The 12,923-nt window shown below is 42.4% G+C and overlaps 1 protein-coding gene across 1 annotated transcript in view; it reads right to left on the minus strand.

Moving 5' to 3' along the window:
- Positions 1-1,399: 1,399 nt before the first annotated feature.
- The window catches only part of RRP15 (ribosomal RNA processing 15 homolog), a 280,684-nt gene continuing 269,160 nt past the window's right edge, over positions 1,400-12,923 (minus strand). Inside the window, exon 5 of the mRNA XM_056852856.1 lies at positions 1,400-1,594. Coding sequence (XP_056708834.1) covers positions 1,448-1,594 — 147 coding nt within the window. The 3' untranslated portion in view covers positions 1,400-1,447. The remainder of the gene's footprint in view (positions 1,595-12,923) is intronic.

Below are 12,923 nucleotides of genomic sequence, written 5' to 3' on the forward strand. Positions count from 1 at the left end.
GAAACTGAGTCTCCCTAGTCCTTGCCTGATGTAACTGCTATCCCATCTGTCTTAAGGATGAACTGCAACAGAGGATCTGTCAGAATTTCTTCCTTGGCCCCCTCAGTAGCCACTTCTCATGAACAAGCCAAAAGGCAGGTACATGGAAGGCAGTAGAAATTAATGAGAGGAAAGCCAGGATTGGCTCTTTACTTTGGGGAATTAAGCAACTTAGCACCAGGAAACCCATCAGTGGGTGCCATGCTGGGGATCACTGCAATAGAGCATCTGATGGTGCGTTCAAGGAGACTACCTGTAGTCTTTTGTAGCACTCGGGAAAGTAGCCAAAGGGCACAGGAAGGCCCCTGGCATAGGAGGCAACCCTAGAATCAGAGAGCAGCACGCAGGCACAATCTCTCAGACAGCTGGGAGAGGATATTTGGCAGGCTAAAAAGAAACAAGTAGCATCCCCTCAGCCAAAGCGAAAACCCAAGAGGAGTTCAAACCAGGCAAAGGCTAGCGACCTTGTTCATCCTCCTGCCCTTCAATCCCAAACCCATCCCAGGGTTGAGGGAGCCTTTTGGCTCAGGAGCCCATGTGAATGTGGCTCAGCTACTGAGCCCAAACAAGCTCCTGTGAAGGCACTGGGGTTGCAGGAAAAAAAAGCAAGCCCTGAATCCCCTTGCAGGCCCTGGGTAGCAAAAAGCACTGTCCTGAGCCCTACCCACCCCAAATTTTTCAGAGGCCCCAAACGGTTATCGTTTCCTAAAGATCCACCAATCCATTCTTTTCCTTTTCTCTTCCGAAGATAAAACATTTAATGCCTGCAATTTTCAGTGTGAACACCTTTTTCTATTGGAACTTTCCCCCAAATTTCCCAGTCCTATGTCCCTCCTCTCTCATATGCATACAAAAATGATATGGCATGTCTCCATTTCTTTCTCTCTTTTAAAGTGACTTTCCGTGGTCGTCTCCAACCCCTATCATCGCTTAGAGAACAAAGCCGTCACATTAATGGTCACTTTAGTACAAGCAAAGCCTTTCTAAGCAAAAAGAAATCAAATGTCTATAAGAGATGGATAATTTCATACATGTTTCTGGTATTCCAATATTTATTGTAGAAACTGGGATAAACTGATTAAAACCTAAACCAATTGCAAACATCAAAGTGAAAAGGTGAGCACATTAACCAGAATTTAAACTTACAATGACCTTGGCCAAACCTTCTCCTTTCTGATTGGGAAGGTGTCAGTTTTGATTATACAAAATGTTTTGGAAATCTATTAAAAATTAGGTATAATTAGTGAGGAAATACCACAAGATTTCACGATTGTTAGACAATCCTTTGTTAAAACAGTTTTCCCTCAACATTTAGCAAGTCTTTGCTTTTGTAGAATAAGGCTGCCTGGATGAAAAAAAAAACCCTATTTGACAAAAATATACACACTTTCAATTTTGTTGGTCCAAGTCACTTTCTCTCCTGTTTGATTTCCCCATCTTGACCAATGTTGCCTTCCCCATCACTCTCCTTGTCCCAGTCTTTCATCGAGGCTCCCATCATGAAGTCGTCTCGCAATATACTCCATGCTGGCCCCTCTTCAGATTTAGAGCGACCCTAGGGAGTTGGGAAAAAAGATAAACAAATTAGGATATCAAGCAATCTTCCTGCCCCAATTGCCTTGAATCATCCAAGCTTGCTTGCACTTAGATGTATTCAAACTGGAATTATTAATTTGTTCATACATGATCTGGTATCTCGGTGAGCAGCTGCCTGCCAGGTTTGTAGATGACACTGAGTTATTCAGGATGATGAAAAGCAAAAAGGATCTCTCCAAATGAGGTGAGTGGACAATAACATAGCAAATAAAGTTAACGTAGGTGAAAAGTGATAAAACATTGGGGCAAAACTTCCTAACTTTACATATGCATCAATGGGGCTGAACTGGGGTGACCAACTAGGAAATAGTCTTGGGACTGCGGTAGATAGCTGAATGAAAATGTTGACTCAGTGCACAGCAATGGCTAAAAATAAATTCTTTGCTGGGGTTGCTAGGAAAGAGATTGAAACAAAATGGCCAGTACCATAATGCCCTTGTATAGATCTTGGCCAAACACATTTGCAATAACATGTACCGCTCATCACCACATTTCAATATAGATATTATAGAGCTGGAAAAGGTGCAGACAAGGATAACCAGTCATGGGCTTAGAAGAGGGCGGAGGTGGTGGACAGAGAGAAATTTTTCTCCTTCTTCCATAATATCAGAACCTGGTGCCAACCCAAAGCCAACCCAAATGAAATTGAACAGCAGTAAATGAAGGACAACTGAAAGATTTCAGTCAATTAATCGTTAAAATGGAATGACTACATGGAGTGGTGATGGCCTGATGAGACAATATTGGGGACCCTATTCAACATTTTTTCCAGTTATCATTGGTGCTCTCTCCTGAGCATGGGCAGTAGCAGCTATTGCCTTCCTTTAAAGGTAAGCCAAGAATTCCACAGCGGGGGAGAGCAGAAGGTGTGGAATGCTGGTGGAAGACAACTGACAAGGGAAAGAGAGAAAGAGCTAGCAAACGTGCCTCTAAATTCAAGCCTATATGCAGGAAGACTAAGATACTCTAACAAGCGGCTCCCAGCTAAGAAAACCAGATAGGTGGACTATAAATGAAGTAAATTTGAGGATCCCATATATGGAATTCTAATATCCAAAATCCAAAACTTTTTGAGGGCCCACAAAGGGTAATAATAATGTGCAGACCGGTCACACAACGGCAGGTTCCCCACAATGCCCTATATGCATGTGTGTGTGTGTAAAGTGCCTTCAAGTCGCAGCCGACTTATGGCGACCCCTTTTGGGGTTTTCATGGCAAGAGACTAACAGAGGTGGTTTGCAGGCGCCTTCCATATGCATATAATTATTTAAAATATTGTATAAAATTACCTTCAGGCTATGTGTATAAGGTGTATATAAAACATAAATGAATTTCATGTTTAGTCTTTGGTCCCATCCCCAAGACAGCTCACTACATATATGCAAATATTCCAAAATATGGAAAGATCCGAAATATGGAACACTTCTGGTCCCAAGCATTTCGAATAAGGGATACTCAACCTGTACACAAAGAAAGATGCTCTGGTGCCTAAGCATAAAATCCAAATACAGTCCTTCCACTAAATAACATGGTGAACAATCTACCAGGAAGTTATCTCAATGCTGGACTGTGTCTGGAACGAGAGATGGCATTGTCATGAAGCAAGGTAAGGTGGTAGATTTGGGGGAGTGGGGATGCAAAGAGGAGGATGTCAAAGAAGCAAACATTTATGGTCTATTGCACTTAAGGAACTACCATACATATAAAGTCAGACCATTAGCCCATCTATGCAAGTCTACTCTGACTGGCAACAGCTCTTCAAGGCCATAAGCAGAAGAGATTCCTAGCCTTGTTGCCTATAATGTTAGATGGTTAGGCTTAATTATACACAGTGACTGCTTACCATTATACCAGATATACCATTATAATTACAAGCAATACTGTGCTAGAATTGACAGTTGGCTAGTAGAAAACAATACTTGGCTCCCAGTGTATGGACCCTTGTGTATTGAAGACACCAAGTGATGCACTGGCCCAGAATCATTATCACTGAAAATGTGTGCATGTGTCAGGCAGAAGAGATTAAATGATGACTAAAAATGGGAAATCTCTATATGGTACCATAACTTATCCTTCCAAAAATAACAGACAGGATAACCAATATGTAAGAAAACCTGTTTTTAAGTAGCCAGCAAGGAACAGGAATATGGGATAATGCACCTCTTTAGATATCCACCAGTTTACCTTGGAGAAGCCCTAAAGTGGACCCCCACAACTGCTACAGGCATCTCTCTTCTCTGGCGCAAGAAGTCATCTGCTGATCCAAGAGGCTTGGATCAGCAGAAGGCTCCTTGCGGGTGGAGGAAACCTCTACAATCAGAGGCAGGAAATCTCTGAATACTAGTGTTAGGAGGCAACATCGGGGGAAGGCCTCTCTGTGTCCTGTTAGGGACCTCCAGAGGAACTGATTGGCCACTTTGTGAGACAGGACACTGGACTAGATGGACCACTGGTCTGATTCAGCAGGACTTCTTATATTCTTATGAAAGAAACAACCTTTGGAGATTGGATATGGAGGATCCAATCCTTTCTTTATTAAAAGTCTCTTTCTTGCAATCAAACCTCTCATTATATCTTGCATTATTCTTAAGACATTGCTTTGTTCCAAGTGTTTGTGGCACAAGTAACACAGGACTAACAAAGGCCTCAAACAAAGAACGTTAACATTTAGCACATTCTGCTGCTTGTTAACCAAGTCCTCTTTTTAGGTTGGTCATTATTAGCCAATACTAATGCAGTTCAAAGCTTCCTCCCAAACAAAATAGCACGCTGATCTTTGCATAACAATGCATTGGGGACTTTTACTCCAAGTTTGTTTGCCTGGTAACAAGTAGTCAGAGGCAGCACTTAATAGAAAAGTGAGAGAACAGAGGTAAGGAGTTGGGCTTTAGCTGAATATGTACTGCGGCTTAGTTGCTAGTTCTTTAAGTTTAAAAAAAGATATTTTGTACAGTGCAACAGCACCACTGTGTGGCCATAATTCAAATTTTAAAGTGGGGGAAAACCACAAGCTGAGCACAAGCAGCACAATTAATCAACTATTAAATACAGCTCATCGACACTGCAGTTAAACAAAACAAAAAATCCCAAGTTCAATACCATCAAGATCAGCTCTGACTTCAGGGACCATTTTAAAACCCAGCAAATCTATTTATATTCGAATCTCCTAACAAGCAGGTTGATTTTAAGGCAGCTTATCCACACATGTTAATAATCCCATTCACTCTACAACTCTTCTCTAAAGTCCCTGCGTGAGCTACTAATCCTTTTCACTCTAAGGCTCTAATATTTTAAAATGCTTCTACTATTACTTTTTTTGGGGAAAAATACTTTCTTCAGTTTCCAAAAAGAAAAAGATGGTCCCAAAGCTAAACAAATTTCTAGGCTAGTTCTCTACGCAGAATATCCTTTTAATCCACTGCTGAATACTTGATAATTAAATATTTTACACATAAATACAACAAGACTTAATAATTAAATCTTAAACATCTGTTTTTTTCCTAACCTGATGGTTTCTTTTAAGATTTCTACATAATGGCTAAGCAGAAAAAAAACTAAGCATTTGGAATCTATTCACTGACTTACCCAATGGACATATGCATAAATTAATTAGTTACAAAAGCTTTAAATCTAATATTGCCCATGCTCTCCTGCATCTAAAGATTATCCAAATGTTTTTATCTAAATCTTTTTTGAGCTAGCTCCTGCAAATAGTGATATATAAAAAGTTTAAGCCATCAGATACCTTCAAACTTTAATAATGATTCTAACACAGCTATTATGCTACTGTTTTCCAGATCTAAAGATCTGATGTTCATTCCAATTAAATGTACACAGCCTAAGCTTCTGCAGGGAGAGGAAATAAGGAGTTGTGCAAAAGTCATAGAATCATAGATTTGGAAGGGACCACCAGGGTCATCTAGTCCAACCCCCTGCACAATGCAGGAAATTCACAACTACCTCCCCCCCACTCCCAGTGCCCAGAAGATGCCCAAGATGCTCTCCTTCTCATGAACTGTCTAAGTTCATAGAATCAGCATTGCTGACAGATGGCCATCTAGCCTCTGCTTAAAATCCTCCAGGGAAGGAGAGTTTACCACCTCCCGAGGAAGCCTGTTCCACCGAGGAACCGCTCTGTTAGAAAATTCTTCCTAATGTCTAGATGGAAACTCTTCTGATTTAATTTTAACCCGTTGGTTCTGGTCCGACTTTCTGGGGCAACAGAAAACAACTCGGCACCATCCTCTATATGACACCTCTTCAAGTACAAGAAGATGGTTATCATATCCCCTCTCAGTCTTCTCCTTTTCAGGCTAAACATACCCAGCTCCTTCAACCTTTCCTCATAGGACTTGGTCTCCAGACCCCTCACAATCTTTGTTGCCCTCCTCTGGACACGTTCCAGCTTATCTACATCTTTCTTAAATTGTGGTGCCCAAAACTGAACACAATATTCTAGGTGAGGTCTAACCAGAGCAGAGTAAAGCAATACCATCACTTCACGTGATCTGGACACTATACTTCTGTTAATGCAGCCCAAGATTGCATTTGCCTTTTTAGCTACCGCATCACACTGCTGACTCGTGTTCAGTGTTTGGTCTACTAAGACCCCAAGATCCTTTTCACACACACTACTGCTCAGACAAGTCTCCCCCATCCTATAATTATGCATTTGATTTTTCCTACCTAAATGCAGAACTTTACATTTGTCCTTCTTACAGGGGCAGTGATGGAAACTGCACCAATTCCATGTGTTTAAATGTCTGACGGTCTAATCAGTGTACATGGTACACATACAAGCAACAGGAGATGCTGCACTCTTATGCTGGGCAAATGTGGCAAAACAGATATATTTGTTTGTCACATTTAAGTGTTTATACACAAGGTATGCACAGTTTCATGTATGGATATGATAATCTATGCAGGAAGTTTGTCTTGTATGAGGAGACCCTTAGAAGGAAAACTACTAAAGGCTATTTATATTTTTCAAGCTTGACACCTGCAGGAATGGTTACTACAAATGATGCTTTTCTTATATGGTAGTACTTCCCATGCAAGAGAAAAGTGTTTTGAGTGTCTCGATTCACATGTAACAGTCAACATGTGTTTGTGTGCCATCGGCTTATGGTGACCCCATAAGGTTTAAATTACCCCCAATGTAATACCTCCACAGACACAAACCCCAATGTTCTCGGATTCTCTCCATCGTGCCCTCTTTATCAGTAAACTGTAATTTCAGTTTAGCAATCTGGTTTCCACACAAACTGTGGTTTGTTTAAACCATTTTTTGCATGACAATCAGACCACGATTTGAATTCCAGAGAAACCACTGTTTGTTCAATATGCCTATAATGGTAAATGACAGAATCCTCCCTCCAAAAACAGAAGGGGCATGAGAATCTCAACTGTAGTTTGGAAAAATCAAAACATTACATCTGAACTAACCCTGTTTCTCTTGAAATAGTCTGAAGATTGTAAGTCCAAGGCAAAAAAATGTAACAGCAAATTGGCTGCATAATTAGCAATTAGCTCACATGTACATTTTCTCTGCAAGAATATCTTATCTAACGCCAGCATCTGATTTCCTGTAGATAAAAGCAAATTTACTCCTGGCACTTGCAACACAAGGCAGCTTAATTCTACCTCATTCTACGGTCTACATTCCATGCTGTCCGAAAAAGTGCGTTCATAGGGAACCAAAACAATTCAAATAGTTGTACAGAAATGCTGACACCCACACAAGCAGACACAATATGTAAGTATAGCCAACTCTTGCTGAATCATCACAGCAAAGATATCAACAGAATAAATATATAGCAAAGCTACGGACTGGATCCTACGAAACAGGAGTGGACGGTGCTTGTGGATCTTTCTCATCTCCACTTTTTCTCAGCACCCTCTCGAGTCCTCCCAAAGGCTAATGCTTAGAGTTATGGGAACCCCATGGATGACATCACCTCCTTCTCCCCCTTGCACCAATGGAACTTTTTGCATCAATAGGAACTCTATCAGCCAAGGAGTGAGCAGGGGCAATGCCACCCTACTTCATTGCCCTCCCCTGTGCCCCATCACATCTTGCTCACAGGGCTGCCATTACTCTGAGCATTGGCTTTTTAGAGCTCAGGAGGTAGCTGACGGAAACACTAAAGAGCTGCATCTGTTGAGTGCCCTTGCATTTATAGGATCCAACCTGTTAAGTTTTCATTCGATTACAGATGCAACCCTGCAATTCTGACCCCACTCCAAGAAACAGGTGGTTGCAGTTTCAAATCAGTCTGCTCATGCTAATATTTGGTTAACATGGGAACATGCTCAAGCATCAAACAGCAGCTCCAGCCAAACTGCCACATCCTAAAAAGGCTCCCTGCTCTTCAATTTCAGTGGTTGTAATGTGGTGCTGCCACATCTCCTAAGATAGTGGGCTGGAGCCTATCGAAGCTGTGTGTGCAACATCCCTAGTGCAAGCAGAAGAGCAGGAATTACTCCTCATTGTCTGCTTGCGCTAAGTGAAAGTGACTGTACCCTCCTGATCTACTTGGGGGTATTCAAAACAGCACAAGTTATTTCTTCTGATACAATTTCAAAAGCATATTCAATAAAACCATGTAAACCATCTGCTGCTGTACATCAGACTGCTCCATGTGCACACTGTCACTTCACTAAAAAACATGAAGCGCCATGTGCTGCTGCGGCCCCTGTGCTATTGCTTTCGCAAGCGGGCCTGCGCTGCCCCATCCAACCCTATTCTTTGACAAAAGCATGTCAAACATCCTCCTTGAGAAACTGCAAGCCTAAGCATGGTCATTTAAGCTGTTCCACTGAAATCAATTGAAACTTTCAAGTAAGCATGTTTTGGACCGGGGTGTTGATTGGCTCTTTTGCTCATCACTCTGTGGATTCATTCACCAAGACAAACGGATTTTTGTTTATTGGAAACGTATCTGGCACACTAATATGCTCAATCAGAAAATAAAAAATAAAGCCAGGATGACCATTTGCAGACAATAAAAATTAAGACCAGTTAGGACATGATTTTTATTGGGTAGTAAATGCAAAACATCGGATAGTGTCCAAATTTGCGCCTAACATTAGAAAAAGTCACAGCTTGTAACCGGTCACTGAGGAATTTGGAAATCTTCATTCAGCCCTATACAGGACTGCAGCCAGACTCAGAGGCCAGTAATTCACCCAGGAATTGAAAATATTTTTCTATTGCTGTCTCAGTCACTGAGCTTAGCCCAGGGAGCCTTCCACCCATTTTTCTGGCTACTTGATTACATGAGCACTTTTTAAATGTCTGAACACTGTCTAGTTTTTGAAGTGATGTGGAAGCCTTTTTAAAATCTGGATCTCCCGTAATATTGATGGAATTTGTTCATTGCAAAGCCATTTTGGCTTCGATAGGTTACTCAAATAGGAAATATTTTATATTCCAGCCTCCCAGAGATAAAATACTAAAGACGACCTTTCCTTCTGAGTGGTAACTTCAGTTTACTAAACTGTAAGTTTTCTATACACAAGAAATGGTATTGATGCACTGTAGGTCCCAAGAGAGCTCTTCAGTGTTGGAAACGTAAATTTATTCAGGTTTGGTCAAAGGCAGAACAATTTTTTTTCTTAATCAACTAAAAATATTGCATAGTAAAATTTTAAAACTGCTCACAATTATCTTCAGTAGGACAAAGCCTAAAGATCACACTGTCAGTCATTTTTAGCAGCAGCTAAATGCACAATTATATTGGTCTTCAAAAACAAATGCATAAAAATCCTGCACACAATCGATCATCTAAAGCCATCAGCAGCTTTTAATCAGAAGGCTCTGCAGAAGATGATGGAAAGCATCACAAGCCATTGTTTACTGCACCTGGACTCTATCTGGTCCTGGATAACTTCATCTGAAACACACAGCAAGTGCTCTTATTCTACTACTCGGTGGATAATTAAGGCCGGACAAGCACAGGTTTTAATTTCAAGCTTAGCAAACAGGACCACCCAGACCGTCTCCACCAATCTTCTCCTCTCCCCTTCCCATTATTTTTCAGCTTCCTTTTGGTGTTGCTGCAATGGTCGATGTATGAATGAGCCGACGCTTCTGGCTTACATTCAGCACAGATTAAGGGCCCTGCTAAATTAATAAAGCTTAGCAGTGGATTACAGAATAGGAGTAGTACACACACAATTAAAGGCTACGTGCGTTTGGTTCAGAGTCTCCTTTCAAGGAGTTGTAACAAATTCTAACAGTTGTTAAGAGCATTACTATTACCCAACACATTGAGGGGGGGGGGGGATTCTATAATCAATGGCAACTCAAGAAAACTTTCTTCTCCTCTGCTTATTCATGCATGGATACATTTTCCTTAACTGGATCCGAATCCTGTTTTTGACTAGATTCCCAAGGCAGGTCATAATGTTCATAGAACATAACATTCCATTTGCAAATAAGCCTCCCTTCAATTTAAAAATTAAAAGCATAAAATACGCGGAGCTGCGAGAACAGCACTGGTTGGGGAGAAAAGTGAACATGCAAAAAACAAACAAACACAAGATCGTCAATACTGAACTCAAGAACAGCTCCTCATCACATATATTCACAAAGAAAGTATTTTTTTTCCTTTTTAGAATGTATTTATTTATTCATTTTATTAGACTTTTTATAGCCCTCTCTCCCTGGCAATTCAAATTTCCCAGCAATTGCTACTAACATCAGCATACCCAATCAACTAAAGGTGTTCACCACTTTAGCCTCTAAGACCTGCAACACTTTGCTCTGTTAAAATTCAACAAATCCCAAGATGATGCAAAAGATATATGGAGGAAGTAAGGGAAAAGAAGTACGGTACTTTGCCACTTACTGAAGATAGTATAGAGAAACTTCTTCCTGTACGCGAAACACTGTGAATATTTTTTTACTATATTCTTTGTTTACTTCATTTATATCCCACCTTCCTCCATAATGGAGACCCAAAGCCGCTTACATTGTTCTCCTCTCCTCCTTTTTACCCCACACAAAAACCTTGCAACATAGATTAGGATGAGTGTGTGTGACTGGCAAAAAGTTTCCATGGCAGAGTGGGGATTCAAACCTGGGACCCCCAGATCTTACTCAGACTCTCTAGCCACTACAGAACACTGGCTACTTTCCCTCGGTACTCTTCATCTTTATCAAACACAACTATCTCAATATGGAACATGCCATACATGGTACACAGCTCTGGTGACCTTAGCTCAAAACTAAGCTTGACATAATACACATTACTGAAAAGAAACGGACGCATTTTCATCTATGATTCCCACACGTTGTTCTTTTGTTCACAGAGAACACACATTTTCTATCCAACTAAGGCAACGATCCTAAAAAGTTACACTTTGGAGTAATTCTCTCTAAAGTTAATGGTTATTTCTTCTAAGTAAAGATTAGGCTGTTAGGTTTCTACAGGCAAATGTACCTATGCTTTTCAGCATACAGAGCTGGGGGGGAAATGAAGTTAGAGCTTGACCTGAGAGAAATACACATATGTGCAGTCACTTCAAGTAGATAAAGGTTCATAGGAAACAGCAAGATACCAAAGAAACCACTAGATCATAATAGCAACCTCTTATTTTGATCCAACCAACATACTCATCAGTCTGCTAAAGGGCAACTGCTATTCAGACACAGCTGACCAGGCAAGTGTCAAACTGCATCTCAGGGTTAACTTGAAGAGGACTCACATGCCAGCCTCAAGGTAGGGACACAATGATCTTTTCTAGCCCAAGGACCTCATGAAATCCATAGAACTAAGTCTCATGTGACCAACCAGTGGGTGGTTGAGCTGCCACTGGAATTCAGTGTTATAATTATATATATCACAACATTGTTCCAATAAGCATTTTTCCCCTTGTCTGCATCACTAAGCTTGAGATTCTCTGTAGAATTCCTCTCTTAAAAAAAAGTTTAGAACATACTCCTTATTAAGGGAATGTTTGTAGATTCAGTAAAGAGACTGGCAGTACTAAGGTCTGAATTCTCTGTTCACAAGCCAGGTAGGGTTAATGAAGCCTTAATGCTTTGTTGAACATCTTAATCCCGACCTGGAAAGATCAGACTGCCTATCGGAAAGAATCCATTTTTATGCTAGCTTAGCCCTTGGCCTCCCTGGAGAAGAGCCTGCCAAATCCGGGCTGTTTTGTACCAATTCCTAAAAGAACTGGTTTGTGATACGGACCATATAAAAAGCTTGAAGGAGATGGTGTGTTGCCAGCAAATTCCAAAGCATGCAATCTCTCCAGGTTGGGATTAAGATGCTTGACAAAGACGTTTGTAAAAATAAAAGACAGAAGTATGTTCTCCCACTAAAACCAGATAGGTTTCTAGTTTGGGCTTAATGGGGGAGGGGGGGAGAGCTGGGTTCCCAGTTGTCGTGCTACCATATGAGAAAAAGATGCTGGGTACAATGTGTCATGAAAACACACTGGGGCTGTGGCTCAGTGGTACAGTCTCTGCTTGGCATGAAGAAGGTCCCAGGTACAATCCCTGGCACCTCCAGTTAAAGCAGGGATGGGGAACCTCAGGCCCGAGGGCTGTATGCGGCCCCTGAGGACATTTTTTGTGGTCCTCGGGAGCTCCGGGACCCTGCCGCGGAGGCATGGTGCAGGGTGGCCCTCCCTGAGGGTGTTCCTGGGGCCACGGCTTGCAGGGGTGCTGCGGCACCCTTTGGACCTCCTCTCGCCGACTGATGGCTGTTGGTCGGCAAGAGGAGGGGGAGGGACGCTTCCCCCAAGGCTGCCCCCTATAGCCGCAGCGTGCAGGAACGCCAGGGCACACTGTAAGCCCCTCTCGCTGCCTGTCGGCTGTTGAGCAGCGAGAGGGAAGGGGGAAAAGAGGCCCGCGGCTCCCGGCGGCAGAGCATGCATGCAGGAGCCGATTGGGCTTCAGGGGGCCTTTTGTGGACTCTGGGGGGGGGGGAGGCATGGAGCCTGGGGCCAGGTTGCGTGGGGCCGGCAGGTGTGTGAGTGTGGGGGGGAAGGCTTTTCTCTCTCCCTCTCTTTCTTTGTCTCCCTCCGTCCTTTTCTTTCTCCCCCTCTTTCCATTTCTTTCTCCCTCTCTCCCTTTTCCTTTCTCTGTTTTCCTTCCTTCCTCCCTTTCTCCCTTGCCGATCGACCGTGGGCTGCGCCCCCCTGGCGCCTTGTTTGCTCAGGCCCACCGCTGGCTGCCCTTCCGCCTGGGAGGGGGGAGGACTGGGGAAGCGGAGCCGCCCTCCAGGCCTTCTCTGCACGGCATCCCCTGGGGTTGCCAACCTCCAGGTAGT

This window comes from Euleptes europaea, chromosome 7 (assembly GCF_029931775.1).
Source record: "Euleptes europaea isolate rEulEur1 chromosome 7, rEulEur1.hap1, whole genome shotgun sequence".
In the NCBI taxonomy this organism is placed as follows: Eukaryota; Metazoa; Chordata; class Lepidosauria; order Squamata; family Sphaerodactylidae; genus Euleptes; species Euleptes europaea.